Raw genomic sequence first — 25,561 nt, 5'->3', positions numbered from 1 at the left:
CAGTTGTGGCGTCGCTCCTTTAAAAACAAAGTCTGTTTTAAGGACACAAATATTTGGATGGCTGTCTTAATAAGGGCAAGCTTGTAGCTAAATCCTCAACCTGCTAGTTGCCTTCAAACCATTTTAGAAAATACACTTATTCGCTTTCTTGCCGAGTATTAGATGAGAAGATCTATATCACTCTAATATCTGTCCATTCAGCACAAGGGGGATAGTGACTTTGCAGCTGACCCGATGCTTTTTTTTCTTTCAGATAAGCCCCCAGTACTGCCTCAAAACACATCTTTAGCTTTTGGCTATTTTTACCCATTTGATTTTAAATCATTCTTTGAAAGTTTGAACAGCTGTTTCAGTCAACATGTGTTTGAAATGTGCATTTGGCTTTTAACATATACCTTTTAAGCCTGTTTTGTTGTAGTTGTTACATACTTCCTAACCTAACCCTTTTTATATCATTTTTTACTTCACCTTTTTGTTTATTAACCCAGATTATCTCTTTTTCTTGAGAATTTTCACCAGAACGATGGCACGACAAAGCAACGAGAGATAAAGGAGAGCAATGACAAGAATAAAAACAGAAAATGCACAAACTTGTTCTTTCAAACCTTGACTGTTTTTGGCTGTCAAGACCACAACAACGCTTATTCAGGAAGTCACGACCCTCTTCTTGATCCCCCCACAAAACTGTGTGTGAGCCAGTAAACAGGTCACACATCTGTACAACACATGACTAACCTATTAGTATGTGCTAACTGGCTGTCAGGGTAAATCTATTGTCTTAAATATTATAATGAATATTTCCTGTGTTAATGGTGAGGGCTGCTGTGTGTTAAAACAGCACAACTGGTTTCCAGTTAGGCTAACTAACTAACTTAGGATAACTACCAGTGATGTCACATAATGTAAAGTCTGTAGCCCTTATACAGTTCAGGGGTTCAAGCTTGAGTTCCTATCAAAAGCAACTAGAGTTGCACTTTTTGTCAGACAAAAGTGACAAAAAGTGCAACTCAGTAGCTTGTTCGCTAACGGGGTTTTTCTGGCTCACATTTGAAAATAGTTTATGCTTGGGGGTGAAGGGGGGGAAGCAGGTTGATACTTTCAATCTCTGGTCAAAAGTTTCTCTTCTGCACAATCGCTTCCTGTTTTCACCAGCTGGTCTGTGAAGAGTGTTCACAAACACATTGTGTGTCTCTCAAAAGTAATGAACGAGTCTGCCAGGTCTTATATGCTTGTGGTAGTCTCGAAGACATCATCCGACCGGAAACCAAAGTTTTCATGCGTACCAGACCACCAATGCTCAGACTACATGAAATATTAACACCTGCAAACCAAACTGACAAATAAACAACTGACAAACAAATATTTGTGGCTTTTTAACCCGTGATATTTCGTGCTATAACAGTATTGCCAGTAAAAACACAACACACTTTGTTGATTTACTAGCTGACAGTAAACAGTTGATGTTGATCATGCTGTTAGTGTTGGCCCCACTATTTCCCCTCTCCTATAGTAGTACTACTGTGGTTTATGTACCACTTCCATCAGAGTGTGATTGTTCATTAACTGCTGCAAAACAAAAATTGTCACTGGTCTTATGGTTATAAGATGAAAATATGAAAAAGGAAGGCAGGTTCCCCATTGAGGAGTTTCAGTCAGATTACAGACATCTACCTCCAAATAAATGAAGGCTGACATCAAAGTTCATTGTGTGTAACTGTGAATGTTTGGGGTCGCCTGAAGACTTTAACCCACAAATCAGCTATTTAATTATAGGCTAATATTCATTGGACCATTTATTTTACATAATAAGGTGTTCATTTATTTATTTACATATTTACATTTTGGAATGAAACCACTCTTATTCATAAATTCATATACAGACCTAGATATATCCAAATATTTAATTTGTCCGTCATGTTTGTGATTTATTTATCAATAACATGTTTATTTTTTCTAAAAGCTTCACCCTTAGTTTCACGATTGGTTGCATCATCTTAAATGTACATTAACAGGAGGTTTTTATGCTCCAATCAGCAGTCAGACTTACAGAGGGCTGGACCTTCTTCAGTGACACTAAAATACCAGGAACTACGTTCAACTTCTGTCTACATACCAAGAATATCATAAACTAGAAGACACTACTGGTCTATTTTGGGTCACAGTATGCGAGACATGTAAAACTTTTACCGGTGGACGTGAAATAAAAGGGGAAAGTACTTCCTGTAGAGCTATTTTTGCATACTGAATATTGTCAGTAATTTATAAGGTTGTTCACAAAAGTTTCTTAAATTAAGATACACAATGTCCTTGACTAGAGATTAAAGTGAATCAGTGAGATTAAGGCTGAATTTAACAAGTATTTTTTATTATCAATTAATCTCCTGATGATTAATTCATTAAATGCTTTGTGAAGGTTCTCATTCAAATTTCCCAGAACCCAGAATGACATATTAAATGGTTTGTAGGAGGAATGTAACAAAGTACATTTACTCAAATACTGTGCATAACACACAAATTTGAGGTACTATTTTATTTGAGTGTTTCCATTTGGTGCCATTTTTACTTCTATTCTGTATTTCAAATATTCCTCCATTACACTTATTTGTCAGATATTACTGGTAACTAAATTTTACATACAAAACATCTGATGAGCTCATATAATATGAAGCACTGTTATAGATCTGTTATGTATCTATAAGGTTAGATCCACATCAAACAACTACAACTGTAAAGAATATATTTGCCTCTAATACTTTTACTGAAGTAAGTTTTCAGAACAGGACTTTTACTTGTAACAGGATTTTACTCAACTGATGTTTCCTCCACCATTGTCCAAAAACCAAAGACATTCAGTTTTCTATCATATACGACAAAGAAAAGCAGTAAATCCTCATATTGATTGATTATCAAAATACCAATGATTGTTTTGGTCAAGCGACTAATGTATTACTTAAGAAATTGTTTCACTCAACGCTACATGAAAGAATTACACATATTTAATTCTCTCTCTCTATCTCTGTCCCTCTCTCTCTCTCTATCTCTCTCTCTATCTCTCTCTCCCTCTCTCTCTCTCTCTCTATATATATATATATTTAGTAGTAGTGATGAACAGGTAGACACATACAAGACATGACAAGACAAGAGAAAAAAACAAGAATGATAATAGAAACATGTAGGTGTTTTTATTGTGCTACGCATGTGAGTGTGTGTGTGTGTGGTGATAAATGAAGAAAGAAGAAAATGTTAAAAATAAAGGGAAAAATATATATTGTATATCTAAGTTTGGGTTACAGGGATGGACCCCTGCTTGGATTGGTAGCACAACAGGCCTATGAGTCAGTGATTCTCAAAGTAGGGTCTGGGGGACCCAAGGGGTCCAGAGGGGTCCCCAGCAAAAAGGGGAATAATTTATTTTAACTATAATTCCATCTATAAGTAACACAATTACAATGTATGACTATTGTGGTCATGGGTTTCATACACTTTCTGTAATAAAAGCAAATATCTCTCAGACGGGGGACCCTGGGACAAAGTCATATCAAATGGGGGTCCGTGGTCTAATTTGTGGGGTCCTTAACGTGAAAAAATTTGAGAACCTGGCACACTGCGTACTACTAGAGGGGCTGTTTTGGCGTTTTCTTTCTTTCTTTATGTATTTATGTAATTATGTATTTATTTATTTATTTATTCTTTTAAATACATTTAAGATACATTTAAGTCATTTTATTTTCTTTGTCTTTTGTAAATAGTTTTTTTGTTTGTTTGTTTGTTACTAGTGGTTTAGTCTGTATAAAATATAAATCTTAAAAAAATAAAGGAAAAAAATAAGAACACCTTTTTTTCATAATCATGATAAAATGATTATATTAATATACTCTTAATATATATATCTATAAATCTATATGTAAGTTTGAGCGGGGGCAGGGCGTTAAAGCAGACACTTATTTTTGTTGGACGGTCCCTTGGCTGGCCACTGGCAGCTGGAGGAGCAGTGAAGCAGAGCGCAGCCGCTTACACCGGGTCAGCGCAGCATCCCCGTCATACTGATTGTCAGTCATACTACCGGGGAGACGGACACGCTTCACTTCACATGAGCCGTGCAGGCGCTTTGTGCGTATTGAGCTGGATTTACGACGCATCACATCTCATCACCCCGCTTTTGACGGATCCCTGGACCCCGCAAACCTTTTCAACCGTCGGGAGCAAGAAATGTCACCGTGACGTTACAGCCTCCATCTTCGCCGTAACCAAACCATGAAGAGATGACCGGCGTGTAGAGCTGACATCTAGGCAGGTGTCTCCGCTAACAGGTTGGCAAGGTTTTCACCATGATAAGTTTTACTCACACCGCTCTTTCTCCTTTTACATCACACCGGATTGTATGTTTTCTCTTGCTGATTTCAAATATAATTCCTCGAAACATCCACACTGTAGGTATTTTAAATATGAATTTATCTAGAGGCGCATATCAGCCAATCTGACATTTAGCGACAGCTCATACACATACGCAGCCTTACAGTAAGTTAGTTCCCACTTACCAAAATCAGTAGTGTTGTGTTACTTTATGACAAACTCTTGGAATGTACACGAAAATCAGTTTATCTTTCTCTATTGTCTGAATCCGTTGCTAAATGCTGTGTATTTTTTGTAGTGTGGAAAATTCAGTCATTTGAAGTTTCTTTGTAGTGTGTCTTCACCTAGTATGACCCCTTTGAAATGGTTGCACTTGTTCTGGCAAAACATGCAGTCTGTTAAGATGCAGACAAACCAAAGGCATCAAACTGCAAATTTTAAACTGCTCAGCACCATAAAAGCAGCAAAAATCTCAATAACATTGCCCCCGGTTTACCATTCAATATTTTGTATTGATACATATTCTTATATATACGAATTAATCTGCGTTCAGGAGATAGATAAAAAATATCGAGCAACTGCAGGCGACTGTTTAGCCTATGTCATTCATTCATGTCCTGCAGATTATGCGTGTGCTTTCTGCTTCTAGTGGACGGTCCTGTAAACATATTAAGGGGTTTTAGGAGCAAACAACAAACAGGCACACTGCACAAGTTAATAGTGGACATATTAACCCTGCTGTGTGTGTGTGTGTGTGTGTGTGTGTGTGTGTGTGTGCGTTTCCCCTGTGTGGCCGGCTGGCTTGTGTTCCAGTGAGCAGCAGAGGAGCTGACGGTAAATGAGAGGCCGTCACCATGCCCCCGGGGAAGTATGGGATGCAGGAGGACTGGGAGTGGGAGGGGAACCAGCAGATCATGATGGACTTCCTGCTGCCCACTGGGATCTTCCTCAAATTCCCTGTGTCTCATAATGACACCATCACAAGCATCAAAAGGGTACGTCCGCTCACATAATAGCCATTTAATCATCAGCAAGATCAGAAAAAAACAAACCTTGATGGAGTATCTCTCCCCCCCACATATTTATCTACTACAAGATAACACTGTATCTCTAATAGATTATAATTGATTGAATGCAGCACAGCGCTGCAGCTCTCATGACCGCAGTTGCAAAACCGCTGTCGTTATTTACAATATTTACTCAATATGCTTTTAAACAAATTGGCTGAATTAATATTTCACTCATTCACTCAGACATTAAACTAATTAAAACATCACACAGTCCAAACAATGCTCTTGATTCATCTTGAAGTTTTGATGCAACTGTGAGAGAAGGAGCTTGCCGATCTCCTCCTCAGTACACACAGCCAGCCCTCTGCTCAAACAGATCTGCTGTTAAATGTGAGTGTGTCGGTTTCTATGCCAACAGTTCTGCCACTTCAGGCTGTTTGATTTAGCTGTGTTAAGTAATGATACTCTTGGAATCGGTTAAGATGATTAAGAGATTAAATGTCTTTTCAGTTTGGGTAATTCACAGGGAATTTTAGAAAAATTTTTTTTTTTTTTTTGCATAATTGGTTATGATTTTAGCTCATTAGGCTGAGTTAATTAGAGAATCAGAGCGTTGGCAAATATGTTTTATGTGTATATGTTCCCACACACACCCTGTTTCAGATGGTTTGGAAAAGTGCCAGAGGCGAGGTCCTGTTCAGTGCGTTGGGTGATCCCGACGCCTACGTCTTCACTTGCATCAACAACACAGCAGAGAGGGAGGAACTGGAGGAGGAATCGAGGCGTATAAGCGACGTGCGGCCCTTCATGTGTGTTTTGAGACTGGTGGCGAGGGAGGGCGACCGTGTGGAGAAACTCACCAACTCACAAATCGGCCAGTTAATTGGCAAAGGTCAGCAACGTATTTCCTCGTCAGAGCTTGAAGAGCTGAGCTGCCACATGGTTTTGGTGGTTGGTGGTATTGTGGTCTAGTTAGAAATAACATTTATAACACCGTAACATAAGCAGTCTGTCAATCATTTGAAAAAAAAAATGATGCTGAATCACTGAAACAAGCTGAAGATAGCAAAATGCAGGAACGTGACACAAAATGACATGTCGGTGTCATGATCAGATAACCACGTTGCCATTTTGTGACATGTGTTTGCCCCGTCAATGTCATTTTCAGCTGAGACAGAGGCTGCAGTGGGAGCTGCCAGCGCTCATGTTTTTTCATGTCAGTTAAAGAAATATGCTGAAATAAGAGTTGTTTTCAGCGACAACCTGCATCAGTGTCGTCTCAACAGGAATACGACGGTGTTTACGCATTATTACAACATGGTTACGCCCACTAGCCTTCTGATAGGCTTAAATAGCCTAAATGAGCAAATTTATAGGGTTAATTTTTTGTAAAATGTGAAACCAGATTTAAAAAAAAAAACAATTTATAACTCATTTTTTAATTAGCTGAGTCTACTAAATATTAGTTAATAGCAGATTTTATGAAAGCAATGGTGTCTTTGCCTATAGGAAGTTATCGTAATGTTAGCTGTTAGGAAATCTGCTATCTCTCAGACTCGTAGTCACAAGTGGAGTCTGAACGGTATGACATGAACACAGCATGACCAAAGTGCTGGAAAAAAATCTAAGATGTGGCAGGGATTTAGGGGTCTGGAACCAGGCTAGGCTACTGCTAGCAAAGTTAGAAAGCCAAACGGAAAAGAGGTGACTCCAAAAAACATTCAGAGTGAATGTTTGTGTAAGAAAATATTTCAAAGTGTGTTAACTGTTTCTCTCACCGTACAAGACTTATGCTCTTTGGCTCTTTTATTATGATTTTTCAGGTCTGCACGAGTTTGAGGTCCAGAAGAACCATGAGGTGCATGAGTTTCGGACTAAGATGCGTGCGTTTTGCGAAGAGAAGGCTCAGGAGCGGCAGACGTTGCCATGGCAGCAATGGATGGAGTACAGCTACCCGTGTGACCTGGAGCCATGTTGCTCACCGCCGGAGCGTGGGAGCGTCAAGTCAAAAAACACCAAGAAGATATTTGTCAATGTCAAGTTCGAGGCTTGCGATGTGAGTTTATCTGCTGTTGTAGTTTTCTATGAGTCATATGTTCAGCGGTTGTTAAGACGAGTGAAATGTAATGTTATAGTATGACGGGACGCAGTAGGGAACCCCACAAAGAGCACAACAGCTTTGATTGGAAAAACTGTGGTTTAATCCTTTTGTCGACAAACTGTGGAGGAAGATTTTAAGTAAATGTGAACATCTTTGGAAATCCCCCTCCTACACCACAAACACCACCTTGCAAACCTTCAAAATATCACTCAGGCGCAAAATCCACAGACATGAAAGCTACACCTTGTAGGCCTATGGTTTTCTGTAAAGCTGGCGTATTTATTCGAAATTTGTCTGTTGCTCTGACAGGAAAGCTTCATGCTGCAGCAGGACCCTCAGGACCCGCCAATAACTCTGATTAGGAGCGCCCTGAAGAAGAAGGCCACCGTCTTCCGCTCAGTGCATCAGAAGCCTGAGGACTACACCTTACAGGTCAACGGGAGGTGGGAGTTCATCTATGGGAAACACCCACTGTGCCAGTTCAAAGTGAGTGAAGGCAGTAACAGACTGTTTGAGCTCAGCTGCTCTGTGTGGCAATACAGCATATCACGTATTCATACACTTACCTCAGAAATTTTTACTTTTTGATCGTAAATCATAGTGGAGTTAAGTGGCTTTTTTGACCAGCAATGTCACTTTGAAAACAGTCCTTCAATTAGTGCACTTATAAAACAAAAGCATACTGACTGTGTAAGTTTTCACCCTTTTTGGCAGAATTACTGCCTTGAAACAATAAAGATAATAGGTCTGTGTCCGCTTTGCACATTTGGACACTTCAATCTGGCCCCATTCGTCTCTGCCTTACTGCTGAAACGTGCTCTAGTTTCATGACACAAATGAATAAAGAGAAAGTTTCAGGTCCACCACCAAGTTTGGATTTGAACATTGTTGTTTTGAAGCGTTTTTTAAAGTGTGGTTTTGACTTTAGGTTTGGTGTTGTTGTCTCGCTGGAGGATAAATGGTCTCCTAATCTAGAGTTCCTCTTCAGACTGAAGCAGGTTTCCCTCCATGATATTTTTGTATTTTGCTGCGTTCATTTAACACACCACCCTCAAAAGTCTTCCAGTCTTGATGCATCCCTACAACTCGACGCTGCCACAACAGCACGTGTGTGGCATTTTGGTTAAGCAAAGCAAAATTTTGGTTGAAACTGTGGTTCAGAGGCATCAAGATACCTCCAGTCAAACAGTTTTTTCCAACAGTCACTTTCTTTGTGACACAAAGCTGTAACTTGCAAAGCCACTGGGTAACCTCTATATAACTTGGATTTATATGGCTACCTGCTCTGAGGAATATATACATAAATATATATATATATATATATGTCTTCCTCGTATCCTTCCACCTTGACTTCATTTTGTAGTTTTTGCCAGAAAAGAGAAAAAACAGTGATCGAATCTTCCAGATGCAGGTTTATTTAACCCTTAAGTCACTTGATGATTTAGGTGTGTCGTAGTAAGTTTAGGTGTATCGTGGTAAGTTTAGGTGTGTCGTGGTGAGTTTAGGTGTGTCGTAGTAAGTTTAGGTGTGTCGTAGTAAGTTTAGGTGTGTCGTGGTAAGTTTAGGTGTATCGTGGTAAGTTTAGGTGTGTCGTGGTGAGTTTAGGTGTATCGTGGTAAGTTTAGGTGTGTCGTGGTGAGTTTAGGTGTGTCGTGGTGAGTTTAGGTGTGTCGTGGTGAGTTTAGGTGTGTCGTAGTAAGTTTAGGTGTGTCGTGGTAAGTTTAGGTGTGTCATAGTAAGCGGGTACATTTTTATGCAGTCAGTTATGAATGGAAACTGTTAAAACCTCAAATCAATGAATTGTACTTGATTCTGATACATTTGTTGATTTGTTTGTCACTGACATTGTTGCAAAATGACAAAAGCGAACACTTTTTATGGGCACTGAAGCTGTTATTTTCTCAGTGGATGTGGATGATTTTCTGTCCTGTGCTGTTTGTCTGCATGCTGCCTGTGAGCCCCTCGTCCTGTGCAGGTCGTCCACAATAGCTGAAGTGATTGTCAGATCAGGAGTAGGGTGACTCAAGGTTTTGGTGGCAGGAGACTCCAGTGTTGATTTTGAAACTCCAGCTACCCGCAGGGGTGACTCATATCTCTCTAGCAGCCCCGCAGAAAGGAACTGCATCCATCCACGCATAATAAGATTTTGGCTGCATTAACCTACAGCAAATGAACAGCCTCCAGGAGTTAACCAGCGCTATCAGAACACTGGGAAGTATCTGTGGGTGAACTGACTGATGGCTGCACCAGTAAACAAAAAAAAAATCCCTTCTTCTTCTGTCCCCTCCTGTTTGTCTATCTCCCCAGTACATTTTCTCATGTTTGAGAAATGGCCAGAACCCTCAACTAACCATGGTGCATCACGCCACCATCAACAAATATCAGGAGGAGCAGGGCAGGATGTGCAGCCAGATATACAAGAGTCGCTCCTTGTCCAGACCTCCTCCACTGCCAGTGAAAAAGGTAAGAGGTCAGCGGACGGATGTCGTCTTTCATTAACAGCAGCATTCATTCTCTCTTTCTCTCCTTCTTTCTCTCTGTTCTCATCACAGTTGTTCCTCAACCAGACTTGCGGACTTTGGCACATTTGAAACACGCTGTGCAACACAATGTAGATAATTAACGCTCGACAGCTTTGCTTGCATTTGCTGTAGCTGAAAATAGAGTGTACTACTCGCCTTGGAGTTGTAATGGGAGAATGAAAGCTATTTTAAACTTGTATCCAAAGTGATTCACACTTCAAAAAGAAGAAATATGAGCAGGACATGTTTTTTTTTTGTCAGTTTCAAAAGTTTGTTCCCCTTTTTTCACTTTCTTTTGAAAGTCTACATTGTTGTGTTTCTATCCTCTGACATATTGCTAAACAGGAAACTGTAGCAACAGTTCCATGACTTCAGACTTCAGTGAATGCCATGAATGCAGTTTTATTGTAAGGAATCTGATGGCAAAAATTAAATCCTCCTCTCCTCTCCTCTGACTCCCTCATACAGCAGAATACCTCCTCTTTGTGGTCCATCAATGAGAATTTCCACATTCACCTGATACAGGGCAGCCGAGTCAATGCAGACGAAGGGATGAAGGTTGGTGCGGTTTTGCGTGGGTTTTCTGTCACTTTTCTGCTCAATGAAATGTGGCATTTACTTGTTTACCAATATCTCAATTTCAGTTGTAGGAACAGCGGGTTTGACATGTAAATGACAGGGGGGGTCACATGGTCCACCACACGTTTCCCATAATTCATCAAGGCGGTTGGTTAGAGCTTGAAAACAGGAAGTGGGGAGGGCCTATCTGGTTTTTATGTCTCATTCTGAGCCCTAGATTCTAAGAAAAAGACAGACTTCATACCGTCTCTCCCTCTCTCGCTTTCATTGCACTTCTTTTTTTTGAAGGCGATGCATGCATGTTACTATTGCAGGCAGATAGGCTCTGACCTATCTTGAAATGTATTCAAATTGACATATTTCCTTGTAAATGACTGGCAGAAGCATGTGAGAAAATATCCAGTCATACTGCCTATTCACTATTTCCATGTCTTGTGTTTTTGTTTGCAATGTCAGTTTTCACCCAATCTGTCAAACAACAAGACGACTCAAGTAGGGGGGAACTCTTGTTAATGTTTGTCTGTGTGTGTCTTTGTGAATCAGTTTCATAAATAACTATGTTACTGTTTAGATGGTTTATTAAGTGTAAGAGCTCTTCCGGCTGCACATCATGACTCATGGCAAATTTGTTCTGTCATATAATTATTAGTCATGTCTACAGCTGGCAGGCAGATATCAGTAAAAACACACCCTGGGGGAGAATAGCCACTCACATATTTTGTAAATATGGACTCAAGGCTATCTTGATTTGGCAAAGGGCAGGACCTTAATGGTGGTACAATATTGAATTTTGACTCTTGTGGTTGTTTATCATTTTTGACGGGCATCTCAACCTGTTTATGAATGTGTAGACCCTTTGACTCAGTGACACAGGAAGCTCTGAATCATCTAGCGAAGTCTGTAAATCTTCCACAATCAATCTCCCTCACACAAGTGCTAAAGTCGTCAGCTTTCAAACCACATGTCATGCCTTCATCTAATCACTGCTGTTTATGTGTGTGTTTCTCCCTTGCAGCTTGTGGTGCAGGCCGGTCTGTTCCATGGCAGCGAACTGCTCTGTAAGGTGGTGACGAGCTCCGAGCTGACGGTGTGCTCTGAGCCGCTGTGGGATCAGAGGCTGGAGTTTGATATACATGTGGCTGACCTGCCTCGCATGAGCCGCCTGTGTTTTGCGCTCTACGCTGTCATTGAGAAAGCTAAAAAACCCCGTGGAACCAAAAAGAAGAATAAGAAAGCGGTGAGTCCGTCAGAAACTCGTGCCGTTTTTGGGGGCCTTTAGTACAACTTGTGTTGAATGTCTGGTGGGTGTGAATTTGTTAGCAAGCACAAACAGATCTGTTTCCTCTCTAGTATATAGTGCGCGCGTAGTCAGTGTGCTGTGTGGGTGTGTTTTGCTGCTGTGTCTGGTTGTGCAAGTGTGTTCAGTGGCAAGGCTGCGGTTAACATTTCATCCGCTTCAGCTCTTTTATCTGCACATCACTCCAAGGAAGGAAGGAATTGGCAAACATTTTCAAGGAATTCTAAATTCATCTTCACAGTCCTCCTACGTAGTAACATCACTCCCACTCACTGAGCATTTTAAATTACTCCTCATCTTTAAGGACTTTACTGGGGGTAGTTCAGAGGAGAGGCTTAAAAACAGTGCAGAGCCATTTTCTGTTTTTTATATTCTTTCTCAAGTTTGGCTTTTTATCAAGAGGCCTTTATCTAGAATATATATATATACATATACATATATATATATATATATATATATATATATATATATATATATATATATATATATATATATATATATATATATATATATATATATATATATATATATATATATACATATATACATATATATATATATATATATATATATATATATATTTTATTTTACTTTATTTTACTTTATTTTATTTTATTTTATTTTTGTGGCAAATACTGAATATTTCACATAAATAGAAAATCTAAAAAATAGATGCACACAATACATATACATATTTAGTAAGCATCCCTCACATTTGCTTGTCTAAGAGTTATGACTAATATATGTAGCAGGGGCTGGTTATTGTGTATTAGCAGATAACACGAGCCCAGATGATGATACTAGCAGACCACAGCTGCAGAACCTTTCCAAAATTATCTGATATACAGATCTTTGTACAATATGCACTTTAACACTACTACTACTGCTATTACTGCTGTGGTTCTGTCCACAGAAGAAACATGTTTTAAACTCATTTTTACCTCACTTGTCTGTACCAGTTGTTCTTTGTGAGTTTCGCTTCCTAACCGCATTATCGATTAGTCATGCAAGAGAAAATGAATCGGCAGCTGTTTGTGATCATCAATGAATCGTCATTTTTCAAGCAAAAATGCCAAAAAACATCAAATTGCTTTGGGGTTTTTTTTCTCTGTTTTATATCATTTAAAAAAAAAAAATTTCTTATTGCTTTCAAAATATCATCGTGGCCTCTGTAAAATTGCAAAGGACATTCTTCATGATTTTTTGACATCGTATAGAATAGGATTAATGGAGAAAATAATGAATCAATAATAGAAATGATTATTAGTCGCAGACCTAATTACATGCATGAATTTAAAAATGAATGTCACGTTACGTCACTGTGACTAACACTAATAATACAACAACAGAGGGACGTTCAGATTAAAGTTTTACTGTTCTCGCTTCATAATTATTTTAAAAAGCTGTGTCATGCACGAAACTCCAACAGCAGAAGTCCTTCGGTGTGACATTGCATTGGAAAAATCCTCTCTCTGCACACTGAGAAGTACAATCAGCAACAACGAATTCCCCTTTTTTCTGCGTCTGTGGTCTCAGCCTGTTTTGTTTTAAAGCGCTGCAGCCGCTGCAGTCACCATGATATGGCGGACGTCACAAACATGGTCCCCAGGTGTGTTTATGGGCATTAAAAGGCCACTTCTGCTTTTTTCTTTCTTTTTTTTTTTTGGAATATTTTGTATTCAAATTTTAGATTCAACAAGACGTACAAAATAAACTCACACAAACATGGCTCCATATCTCCTTCCTGTCCCACACATTTACAAACTCAAAGAGGACCTTACTCAAAAGGAGTAGGTAGTAGTCAGTTAAAATTGAAAAAGAAAGAAAAGAGAAATTAAATTAATATATAAATAAATACAACATAAAAGAACAAGAGACAATGTAAACTATACTGGCTTACTCAGACGACTAATGGTGTATCAATTCTGATAACAATTTACATAAAATCTGATACAGGCGTTGGCAAGGTGTCCATATAGGTCACATAGGGTTGCCAAATCATTAGAAAGGTGTTTTATTAATTTCTGCGAGTATAGGTGAAATTTTCAAGTGGAATGCAACTATTCATTCAAAACCATCTAGCAATGAGGAGATGGGAATTAGGTTTCCATGTCATTGCTATACACCTCCTGGCAATGCATAAAGCTATTTCTAAAAACACTAATGGTTGTAAGATTCCCCAGTAAGCAAATCTACAGATGCAATGGGAAGGTAAAGTTTTGTCATAATGTCACAGAAGTCGTACCAGAAGTTATTCAGTTTCATACACGACCAGGTACGATGCATACGAGAGCCCTCCTCTGTACCACATTTAAAACTCATGCTTGATAACTCAGGCTCGTATTTATGTCATCCCTGTGGTGTGAAATAGAGTTGATGAAGAAAGTTATAATGAATCGGTCTGTATCTAGAACTAACGGTGGCTGACAAACGTTTTTTGGCACAATTCTGTCCAAAGATCTGCATCAACTGTTACATCTAAGTGGGATTTCCACCCACTTCTGCTTTCTCAGCCACTTCTCTCTTCTTTTGCCCGGAAGAGAAGTCCTCTAGCCAGACGCCAGAAGGACTGACGGAAGTTGAGCTATTTTGGCCGTTCTTGTTTATGTGTTTTGCCTCTTTTCTTTTTTTAGTTGTGCTCATTCAGCCTGAAAGTGTTTGTTTCATGTTGAACACATTAGATGGTCAAGTGATATTTTAACTGATAACTACCTGGACTTCATTTCCATTGTATTCCTCTTTTGTTGCTTTACATGCCAACTTTAACCATAACACTTGAGACCTTATGAATATGACAGCTATCTCATTTATATATTTTAAAGAAGCTGCAAAATCCTTTGCTACACTGTTTATTATTTAACACAATGAATTATAAAGTAAAAGTTGCTATGAACATGCTTTAAACTGTATCATTAAAATATTAAAGTTTCCTTTACTCTACTTGATTTGAATTCAAATGAACATCTCGATTAAAGCAGATGTTGTACAAGAGAGATTTAATAATTCAGTGCATTTTGGATTTATTGATGAAAAAGGTTTCTTCTTTAAAGAATCTTAAATATATCTTTTGAGGGGAGCCCCAGTAGCCTGCTGGTGAAGACACACACCATAGAACCGCAAAGCCCTTTGTTGTATATCATACCCTCTTTACCCATTTTCTTGTTTCTCTGCATTTTCAACTGTCAAATAAAGGCAGTAGATGCCAAAGAAACCAATTGTTTTTTATATATACTGTATATATCTTTTGGATGTTGACCATATTTTAACTTTTTGACACAAAAAGACCTTAAAATGAGCATCTAGATGTTGAAATAGATATAGAGATCTCATTTTGTATCCCCCTGATGATACACTGATTTCAGTGTAACTGAGCAATCCTTAATTTAATTTCGACTGAAAATGATGGCGAGAGAGAGCTGCAGTACTGTCTTTTTCTTTCTTTTTTCTTTCAGTGTCAAAGATACCACCACTGTGCATTATTTTACTGTTTGCATATGGTCTTCATCCTCGCTGCCTCTCTCTCTGTTCTCTCAGGATTGTCCAATTGCCTGGGTGAACACCATGGTGTTCGACTACAAGGACCAGCTGAAGACCGGGGACTTCTCCTTGTCCACATGGCCATCTGTTCCTGGTACGTTCAGCCTTGTTTCTTCTCGTATTTATGCTTCATAAACACCCCACATGTTCACAGCCTCCTCCGCAACGCATGGCAGAACACAGTGAGGGCTGAAATACCCAACGTAGTGCTATCAAAACCGCACATATTCACACATTATGCACTTGTTGATGCACAATGTAGCCTTTTTAAGATATGGAAGTGACTGTTGTTTACTGGTGTCAACAACTTGGCTGTGAAGCAGGGCTACATGTTTATTCAGTAGTGTGACTGTAGCATAAAATGATGTTATCTTTCTCTGTGGTTTGGAAGAGCATGAAGTTTAACTTTCAGAATTAGAGGAGTTGTTTAAAGTAGAAAATATACTCAGCAAGTGGATAAAAGCTTCTGCCAAATGGCACATTTCACAAATTACATTTTTATCACAGATGACAAAAGCGACCTGTTGAACCCAATGGGAACCGTCGAGAAGAACCCCAATGTTGACAGCTCTGCTGAGCTTCTCATTTCCTTCCCAAACATCAGGCCACATCCTCTCTATTACCCTCCACTCGAAAAGGTACTCATTCCCAAAAGGCTATATTTGAGGACTTACTGAAATTTTGAGTTGTATTATAATCATCATCTTTTTCAGTTCAGTGATAAGGAGAAAAATGGCGAGGCAGGTGTTACAACTAAAGAAGAGGTAAGACTCTCCACATCAAAAATTTTACAACTCTAAAGTACATTAAAAAATGGAAGGTGTTTCTTGCTGACCACATTTTTTTTATAAATATGTTGTTGGGTTGTTTTGCTCTCTGTAGCACATGAAGCTAAAAGAAATAATGGACAACAAAAACTACACCGAGTTTTTTGAGGACGAGAAGGAGCTTTTGTGGAAACACCGTGTTGTAGTCCGCAACTTTTATCCTGAAAGTCTGTCCAAGCTGCTCCTCATCACCAAGTGGAATAAGGTTGACGACGTAGTTCAGGTATGGATGAAGAGTTTTGGAGGGGAAAGCAATTAAAGAATTTCTCTGCTAGGATCAAGCCAATAAGTCTAGCTCTTTCCTTTTTTCTTTTCCTGTCTGGGTCATGTAAAGTTAAGCACGTCTACATAACAACTTTTGAGAATTTCTCAATAGATTTCAAACTGAGTTATTGCATAACCAACTTGTTTATTAGTAATTTCACATATTGTAATATTTTATTTGTCAGGGGTAATTGCTCACAATTTAGTGGTCCTTTGACCAGCCACTATCAGCTGATAGATTTTAAAATCCAATTGGTAAAGGTCTTGAAAATACAATAAAACATTCAATAACAACTTAGTCCTATCATATTTAACATCAGTTTTAGCTTTTTGCCATCTCTGTACAAAATAATCATTTGACTCTCTTCAGATGGTGAGTTTACTAAGGAACTGGCCAGAGCTCCCTGCCATCCATGCCTTGGAGCTCTTAGACTACAGTTTTCCTGACCCAGCGGTTCGTTCTTTCACTATCAGATGCCTCAGGAAGCTCAGGTACACTCATATTTATGTTCATGCTTTTGCTTAGATCCAAGCATCAGACATTTTGTGTTTTTGAGTTTCAACTGCATAATCATTTGTGGAACATTTTCTTTGCTCAGTGATGATGAACTGCTACAGTATTTAATCCAGCTGGTCCAGGTCCTGAAGTACGAGTCCTACCTAGAATGTGACCTCACCACTTTCCTTCTAGAGAGGGCTTTATCCAACATGAGAATAGGACACTTTCTGTTTTGGCATCTCAGGTGAGACGGATGAATACAGCAGAAAACACAAGATTGTGTGCGTCTGCAGCCTCTTCTTCTCTGACTGGAGAATTTCTTTATTATATACTACAACAATAAAAATAATAATATACTTTATTTTAGGTCAGAGATGCATGTGGCATCTGTGAGTTTGCGTTTTGGCCTGATTCTTGAGGCCTACTGCAGGGGAAACATCCACCACATTAGGCTCTTACTCAAACAGGTAATCACTCACTTATATACACTGACTTCAAGCTCTGAGATGTGTGTATTTGTTTTGTACTAAATTTCAGCCTCTGCCTTACTTACTTCTCCTACACAGCACGACGCTCTGACCAAGATGAAGGCCCTGAGTGACTTAGTCAAGTCGGGCTCCCAAAGGACGACAGTGGAGGACCTGAAGCTTTGTATCAGACAGGGGTCCTACCTTGAGACCCTGTCAGACCTGCAGTCACCACTTAACCCCAACATCATCCTCAATGACATCTGGTTAGTGCCAGACACTCACCACACACACAGACACACACACACACACACACACACACACACACTAACTGCAGCATAATCTTTTTTGTCAAATTGCATTGTTTACCTGCTTAATGGGATTTTCAGGGGTATTTTTGGTCCCTTTCTGAATTACAAAATATTATATTCATAGCATTTTGTCGTATTAACCTTTAATGAGTACAGTACCACTGAAGTCTTTTTTATTTTTAAATAAATAAAAAATAAATAAATATACTATACACCATTTTACACTTACTTCTGAGTGTTGTAAATCTGATGATTTAAAAAATTAATAAAAATAATGGACGTAGCCACTGTGATGTCGCCCATTGGTTTGTGGACTCCTGTTTTGAAGCCTTGAGTTTGCATTTTGACCGTCGCCCTCATGGATTTTTGGAGCCAGAAGTGACCGTATTTGGACAAAAGGGTGGAACTGACCCTAACGCTGGCTGCTAGCTTGGTTAGGATAGTGAATTGGCAGTCTATGGTTAACTGTAATAATACTAATGCTAATTTTCGCTAGCGAAAACAGGCTTGAATGAAAAAAAAAAAGTAACGTTACTTACTGGAAAAAACTGACTCCTTAGAGGATCTTTTAGTTGCCCAACCAACGTTGTCGCTGTGGTAGCGACTTGCCTGTGACAGCACCCACCTGTCAGTCAAATTGGCCATGCCCTTAATTGTGCATAACTTTAAGCCTTAATAAAATTTAAACGGGTAAGTTATATAAAAATTCACCCCTCATACAGTTGTCATGAATGGGAAAATTAGCTATAGAGACCAAAACTGTTTTTTGTACCAGGCTGTAAACATGTTTATTTCTGCTGTTAAGTCGCATTTTAACATAGGGGTCTATAGGGATTGACTCACTTTTGAAGCCAGCCTCAAGTGGCCATTCGAGGAACTGCAGTTTTTGGCACTTTCGCGTTGGCTTCATTTTTCAGCCTCAGAGGTTGCTGCTTGGTTAGCCCTGTAAAAAATTGCCCCATTCCCTACAGAAGCCCACAAGGGACAACAGTCATTGATTCATAGATGTTTAGCCAGTCAATAAGCAAAATGTCACCTGGTCGAAAACTAAAACAGCCATGCTAGTTGCTCTGAGGCGGTCGACAGACTGACATTACCATCACATTTTCTGAACTTTCAAGTGCATTTTGTCTTTAGTCTATAAACCTGGCACACTGTTAGGTTGATCATGTGCTCATAATGAGTATTTTCTGTTGCAGCGCAGATAAGTGCAGATTTATGGATTCCAAGATGAAGCCGCTATGGCTGCTGTACAGGAACCCCTCAGCCCACGGAGACATGGTGGGCATCATTTTCAAGAACGGAGATGGTGAGATACAAGAAAATCTGAACACAGCCACACACATACTGTGCACATTAACAGACAGTAGCTAGATAAACATATCCACCAGGTTTGGAAAGGGATATCCCCAAAATTTATAAGAGGGAGGTTACAAGTATGAGGGTAAAAATTAGCATGAAATTCATTCATGAAATTCATTTGTGACAGTGGAATCAAAGATTTTTTTCTCACCTCTCTTTCACTCATCACCTCCAGATCTTCGACAAGACATGTTGACCCTCCAGATGATCCAGCTCATGGAGAATTTATGGAAGAAAGAAGGCCTGGATCTTAGGTATGAGCTGCTGTCTACAGCAGGTGTTGACACTTTTGCACAATATCTTCTGGAAAACCAACCTAATACTGTTTTTTGCCTCACAGGATGATCCCATATGGCTGCTTGTCCACTGGGCACAAGACGGGGCTCATCGAGGTAGTGAAGAACTCTGACACCATCGCCAATATCCAACGCAACAGCAGCAACAGTGCTGCAACTGCTGCCTTCAACAAGGACGCCTTGCTCAACTGGCTCAAATCTAAGAATCCAGAGTGAGTAAAATGAACTACTTGCCACACGCTGGTTATTCTGGGAAGCCTGAAAATGTAATCTTCTACTGTTTTAATCTCTCTGGAAGTGATGAACCTCTTCTACCCCAAGAACGCACCTCAGGGTCTATTATTGGTACACCCAAGTATTCAAAGCCACAGAATTTAATCCTGTCCATCCGTTTTTGCATTGTTTATCGTGATCAGGGTGGCAACAGTGCAGAGCAAAGCCGCTCATACTGCCTTCACCCCAGTAACTTCCCCCAGCTTTTACTGTGGGGGATCCCCAGGCCCGCTCTATCATGAGCTGTGTCCCAGTTGCATAAGTTGCACTAGTTCTAGCCATGTTTTGTTAGTATGTAGTGTGTTCACCCTGGAAAAATGTAGAATCAAAGTATGCTTAAAGATCCCCTCCAGACATGTTTTAGGACATATAAAAATCCTCTGCTTAGAATAATAAATTGTGTCTGACATGTTTTTTCCACAAGACAAATGGCATGTCCTCCTTCTTCCTCTTTAAATAAATTAATAATCTATGAATATGCAAATATTTTTCATTTCAAAAGTTTAACTGATGTACACAAGATGTTTCCTACTTCACTGGGGAGTCTACTCTCAGTGTAAGTGCACTGGAAGTTTCAAGTTTCTTGTGTTACTTGTATACTGGCCCTCGGTTGGTTCCAAACTAGCTGTGATGTCACAGATCATGCTTGTAGATACACACCTTGAACTCAGATTCAAGGAGAGCACAAAGAAAGTTTCCCTCTTCTTCAGATAAACACAGAAAAACACAGTCTTCTAGTGTCAAACTCTGCACATACATCATTCTGCACAGTGAAGCTTAAACATGCAACTGAAGGAACAAGAGAAAAAAAACACATTTTTGAGTGGAGTGGGATCTTTAAGAAGGCCAGCATGAAGAATTTAGCCAGGGACCTTCGCCCCCACCCCAACCCCCCATGTCATCTACTGTTGCATCTCTACCACAACATCTCAAACATTTTGTGCTTGCTGTTAGGTTTTTAAATTGGAAATTTACAAGCAAGTTGTGTAATTTCCTGTTACAAAATGGTGAAGTATATTAATATAATAATATAACCACATCCCTAATGATGTGTCCCAGTAAATAACAAGATGTGTGAGGAAACAACCAGAAAAGTGCAGCAACAGTAGCACTTTCAGTTTTTTTTACATTGTGCAGAATTGAAACAAAGGTATGAAACATGTTACTTCCAGTGCACTGGCTCTGTTTTGAACAGTATTTTCAACTAAGATTAGTGTGACAACTATAGATATTCAGATATGTTAATAATATGTTAAAGATCCCCTCAAGATATGTTTTAAAATATATGAAAATACTCTGCTTGGAATAATAATTTGTGCCTGATGTTGTTTTTCCATGAAAAAAGTTTACACATTAAACTTGTGTATGTTGCACACTGGATCACGATTGGGTCCACACTAGTTGTGATGTCACAAATCATGCTCGTAGGTACACATCTTGAATTCAGAAACAGCCTTCTAGTGTCGAACTCTGCACATACATCACTCTGCACACTGAAGCTCAAACATCCGCTTGAATGAAAACAACAAACACATTTTTGAGTGGAGGGGAACTTTAATTAATAAACATTACAGGCACAAGCTTTTAATTAAGGGCACTTTTACAGTTTGTTTGTTTTTTTAAAATTCATGTACTTTAATGTAGTAATAAAAGCTTGAGTTAGTTAAGTTTTGATATTTCACTTAATTTAAGCATGCCACACTGTATCTTCAATTGGAACAAGCAGGTATAGAGTATGTAGATGGTTTCTCTTGACAGTATGGATATTAGTTAGTATATTAGTCTTATTAGTATATTAATTCCACCTATGATGGGAGCATCTAAGTTTTATGTTCTAAGAAATGTTCTCGATATGTCTGTACAGTATGTGGTTTGAATTGTTTACTTCAAAATATTTATTGGCTTGCAGCCTTTTAAGACGGTGACAAACCAAGACTAAGTGCACAGGCGACTACAGCTTTAGCAACATTAAATGAGAGTAGATTTTTTATTTGGTCCCAGACAGTCTGAAGGTCTTGTCTGCTCTAAAAGCTCCTTGAGGAGAGAGAACTATTCTGTGTAATGAATAAGCCTTTGTACGTCACGTTGGCAAGACGGGCCCAGCTGACTGCAGGACAGAACAGAAAGGTAATTAGCTTGAAATGCTGGAGTGCCTGAAATGGAGCGGAGAAAATTAGTAAAAGCTTAACACAGTGAACCTCATGCACGTCTAGACCGTAATAGGATGCGACAGTAAATCATTAATGGGTGACAGGAACTCCTCTGTGAATATTTCATTTAACAGTGAGGAAATCCTGTATAATATTTTGAGAACTCCTCTCACGTCCCATAGTGTGTGTGTGTGTGTGTGTTAGTGTGTGTGTGTGTGCAGCTTATGAGACAAAGATGAGAGAAGTGCAAATTCATTGTAAAAACAAAACTCGCTCACACGTTGCTTCCTTGTTTCTCTGAACTTCTTTTTTTGTCACCAGGGACAAACTTGATCAAGCAATAGAGGAGTTCACGCTGTCTTGTGCTGGCTACTGTGTAGCTACTTACATCTTGGGCATCGGAGATCGTCACAATGACAATATCATGATCAGGGAAACTGGACAGGTGGGATTACCAAATGTTATATTTGACAACATACGAAATCATTATGGCACCAAATTCTACCACAAGGGGGCGATTAGACATTAAGTGGGGAATGAGTGGTAATTTGTAATACACAACTTTTACACTGGTGCAGTAGTTATCACTGTTTAAAAGCACAATTGTTCTTTCCTGTGAAAAGTTCCACAGTTTCAAAGTAGCCAATAACCTCAGTAACACTTAGCTTTTTGATTATTTTGTCAGACTAGGTGGTCATTTTGAAGTCTTTACGGGTCATTCACGAGTCTTTTAGAAATGTGACTGTGGTCAGTGATTCAGGACCTACTTTATTTTATTTTCACCTTTGCCCCTCAGCTATTCCACATTGACTTTGGGCATTTCCTTGGCAACTTCAAGCGGAAACTAGGGATCAACAGGGAGCGTGTGCCTTTTATCTTGACTTACGACTTTGTCCATGTGATCCAACAAGGAAGGACCAACAACAGTGAGAAGTTTGAGAGGTACAGTTTATCAGTCAGCACACTGATCTGGGATTCTGTCCACATTTTTTTATAACTGATGACTGATTTTTTTGCATCTATTGTTGTCAGGTTCAGGGAGTACTGTGAGCGGGCCTATAAGATCCTGTGTCGGAACGGGACGCTGTTTGTCAACCTCTTCGCTATGATGAAGGCAGCAGGACTGCCTGAGCTCACCTCCTTCAAAGATATTCAGTATCTAAAGGTGCGCAGCAAAAGATAATGCTGATGCTGATGCTGCTAATGAGGATGCTGATAATGTTGACAATGGTTTGTTCTCTTGTCTTCATCAGGACTCTTTAGCTTTGGGAAAATCCGAGGAAGAGGCCTTGAAGAACTTTAAGGTGAAGTTCAACGAAGCTCTACGAGAGAGCTGGAAGACCAAGGTCAACTGGATGATGCACTCCTTGGCCAAAGATAACAGACCATGAAGAACACTGAACCAAAAATGATTAACTTATGGACTTAAAAGAGAAGAAAGCGCAATCAGATATTTTACTTTATTGACTGCATTCAAAGACACTCAGCAAATGTTTACACCTGACTGACCTGTCTGTGGGAAGCGACGACTAACCAGAGGCATCCAAAGACAGCGAGATAATCACGGAGCAGAGCATCAACACAAATACTTGTGTGGAGGAAATCCATCACACTCATCTTTCTGCCATCAAACAGTGGGATTCTACGTGTGTTTTTGATGTGTTGAAATGGCTACTTGAAAACTACCTTTTCAGCAGGAAGCAAACTGCAAATAAACTTTGTGATGACTTAAGACAAAGACACAATTCAGTCCTGCGACGGGGCAGCAGTTTCACCTCAAGTCTTTCATACGATTTACAACCTTCAACGGCCATGTCATTCCCTCTCATTTCAACTGCCTCTTTGCAATAGTGTCTTTAATTTTATTATATTATATTTTATTTAATTTTAAGTACTTGTACAAAGACATGATAAGATATTTTAAAAAGACTTTGGGTTGTATTGCTAAATACAGTATGTTGCCTTTGAAGTGCCGGTAGACGGTAACATCGGACAATGGAAAATTCATTGTGAGATCAGAAAATAATTGCTGAATGAGACTTTTATTTAAATAACACCCCTGTGTGCCAGGTTGTGTTTACTACACAGGGACGCAAAGAAGACTATGGACTTGTATAAGTCATGTGACTTAGGGAAGTGTTTCAGAAAATGTGGTTCTCCTACACATGGCCGTTTTGAAAGTGTGCATCTCTACTGTGTGTGTTATTCCAGGTGATGCACGTCTTGCGTCTATGTGTGAGCGCTTCTGTTATTCTCTGATATTTAAGTTATGCACTGCGACTCCCATGTTTTTAACTGTTTTAAGCTGTGCCAGGTGCCATGAAGGAGATTTCATGCTTATAGTGTAGAACACCTCTATACTTTGACATATCTAATGCAGTGTAAAATGATGTTTTGTCCGTTTAAATGAGACTTTGTGCTGTATGATTTAATGTTATGGTGCGTTCAAATTACTTTAGATGCTGTATATCCAGCTGTCAGTCCAGCAAGGACCACTTGAATAGGAGAAGACGGTGTGCTTTTTCAGAGCCATTTTTATTTTGCATAGGAGTGCAGATGATCTCTACTGTTTGTATGAGTCTTTGTTCAATGATGACTTTTACAGAAGAGGAAGTGTAGCTGTAGATTACACAGCAAGAAGATTTAAATACCTTAAGCTACTGAAATATTTACTGTAGCAGAGACTTTAAATATGGGTCATGACTGTCTCTCAGTGTGGGCTTAGCTAAACACTTTGCTGCTGCTTTAAGCCTGGAGGAGTGATTCTAGTGAGTGTATGGGCTACTTTTGCAGATTGTAAAATACACTGCTGTTGCCTTTTTAATTGATTGTAATTCATGAATTCTGTCAAATGGTACAAAACCTTTAGAGGCTCAGGCCTGATTTACATGTGTGCAGCTAAAATAGACAAATCATCCTGTCAACATTGTAGGTCTAATGTTGACTGTCCTTCATCTGCATCCTGTTTTTACATTTGCTTCACTTGCTGTTGGGAGGGAAACATGCTCTCAATAAACAGTTTACAACCGCAGAGCTCAGTGAGGCGTACTTTGGGCCAAGCCATCGTCTACCTGTTTCTTTCAAAAAGACTGATGATGGACAAGGTCAAAACCACCAAAGTCTCCCTTCTTTTCCATTAACCCAGAATAATCCCCAGTATTTTGAGGACAAGTGTGGGAGTTCATGTGTAGAAAATCAAATAATCCAGTTCTCCAAATTATATCAGCTGGATGTGCAAATGTCTCTCCAACTGAACAAAGAAAAAAGTAAATAAATGATTTGTGTTATGAATAAATCAATGAAAAATAGTCCTGTATGTCCTTGTATGTTAATAATTTAAATTATGTGTTTAGTGTAGCTTCCATATTAAGCAACGTGTAATATGTGACAGGCTGTGGATCTACTTTGGGGCTGTAAGAATTCAATTGATTTCTGATTTTGTTGGGCAGTTGTTGCAAAAGTTGTGCATTCTGTCCTCTGGCTCCACAGTTGTTGTTGTGTTTTTTGTTTGTTTGTTTGTTTTGTTGGCAATAATGAAACAACATTAACAGATAAATTCACGTATGTGTTTTATGTACTGTATTATACTTTTTTCTCTTTTTTGTGTTTTTTTTATCTTTATTGAACACAGAATCATATACACATACCATCATCATTATACAAGACATGTAGTGAATACAAGTGAACATACTGTAACATAAGATGGCGATACA

At 39.1% G+C, this 25,561-nt stretch overlaps 1 protein-coding gene across 3 annotated transcripts; it reads left to right on the top strand.

Annotated features, from left to right (window-relative positions):
- Positions 1 to 3,944: 3,944 nt before the first annotated feature.
- Positions 3,945 to 25,421, top strand: pik3cd (phosphatidylinositol-4,5-bisphosphate 3-kinase, catalytic subunit delta). Of its 3 annotated transcripts, none has more exons than XM_042409014.1 (23): positions 3,945 to 4,310; positions 5,167 to 5,348; positions 6,027 to 6,255; positions 7,187 to 7,419; positions 7,774 to 7,950; positions 9,772 to 9,927; positions 10,458 to 10,544; positions 11,581 to 11,802; positions 15,397 to 15,493; positions 15,907 to 16,037; positions 16,113 to 16,163; positions 16,282 to 16,449; positions 16,861 to 16,982; positions 17,090 to 17,233; positions 17,357 to 17,456; positions 17,556 to 17,722; positions 18,967 to 19,076; positions 19,305 to 19,383; positions 19,470 to 19,637; positions 22,170 to 22,293; positions 22,645 to 22,790; positions 22,881 to 23,013; positions 23,102 to 25,421. In XM_042409014.1, exons 2-23 carry the CDS (start codon positions 5,208 to 5,210, stop codon positions 23,237 to 23,239), a joined length of 3,123 nt encoding a protein of 1,040 aa, XP_042264948.1. In that variant the 5' UTR covers positions 3,945 to 4,310; positions 5,167 to 5,207; the 3' UTR covers positions 23,240 to 25,421. The 3 variants fall into 3 exon arrangements, with proteins under 3 accessions (XP_042264948.1, XP_042264947.1, XP_042264949.1); XM_042409013.1 differs by having other exon boundaries at positions 10,455 to 10,544; XM_042409015.1 differs by lacking the exons at positions 3,945 to 4,310; positions 5,167 to 5,348; positions 6,027 to 6,255 and adding an exon at positions 6,837 to 7,067 and having other exon boundaries at positions 10,455 to 10,544.
- Positions 25,422 to 25,561: the final 140 nt, after the last annotated feature.

This window comes from Thunnus maccoyii, chromosome 4, assembly GCF_910596095.1.
Source record: "Thunnus maccoyii chromosome 4, fThuMac1.1, whole genome shotgun sequence".
In the NCBI taxonomy this organism is placed as follows: Eukaryota; Metazoa; Chordata; class Actinopteri; order Scombriformes; family Scombridae; genus Thunnus; species Thunnus maccoyii.
The sequence above is the reverse complement of the archived record's forward strand: the minus strand, read 5'-3'. Positions and strand labels throughout refer to the sequence as shown.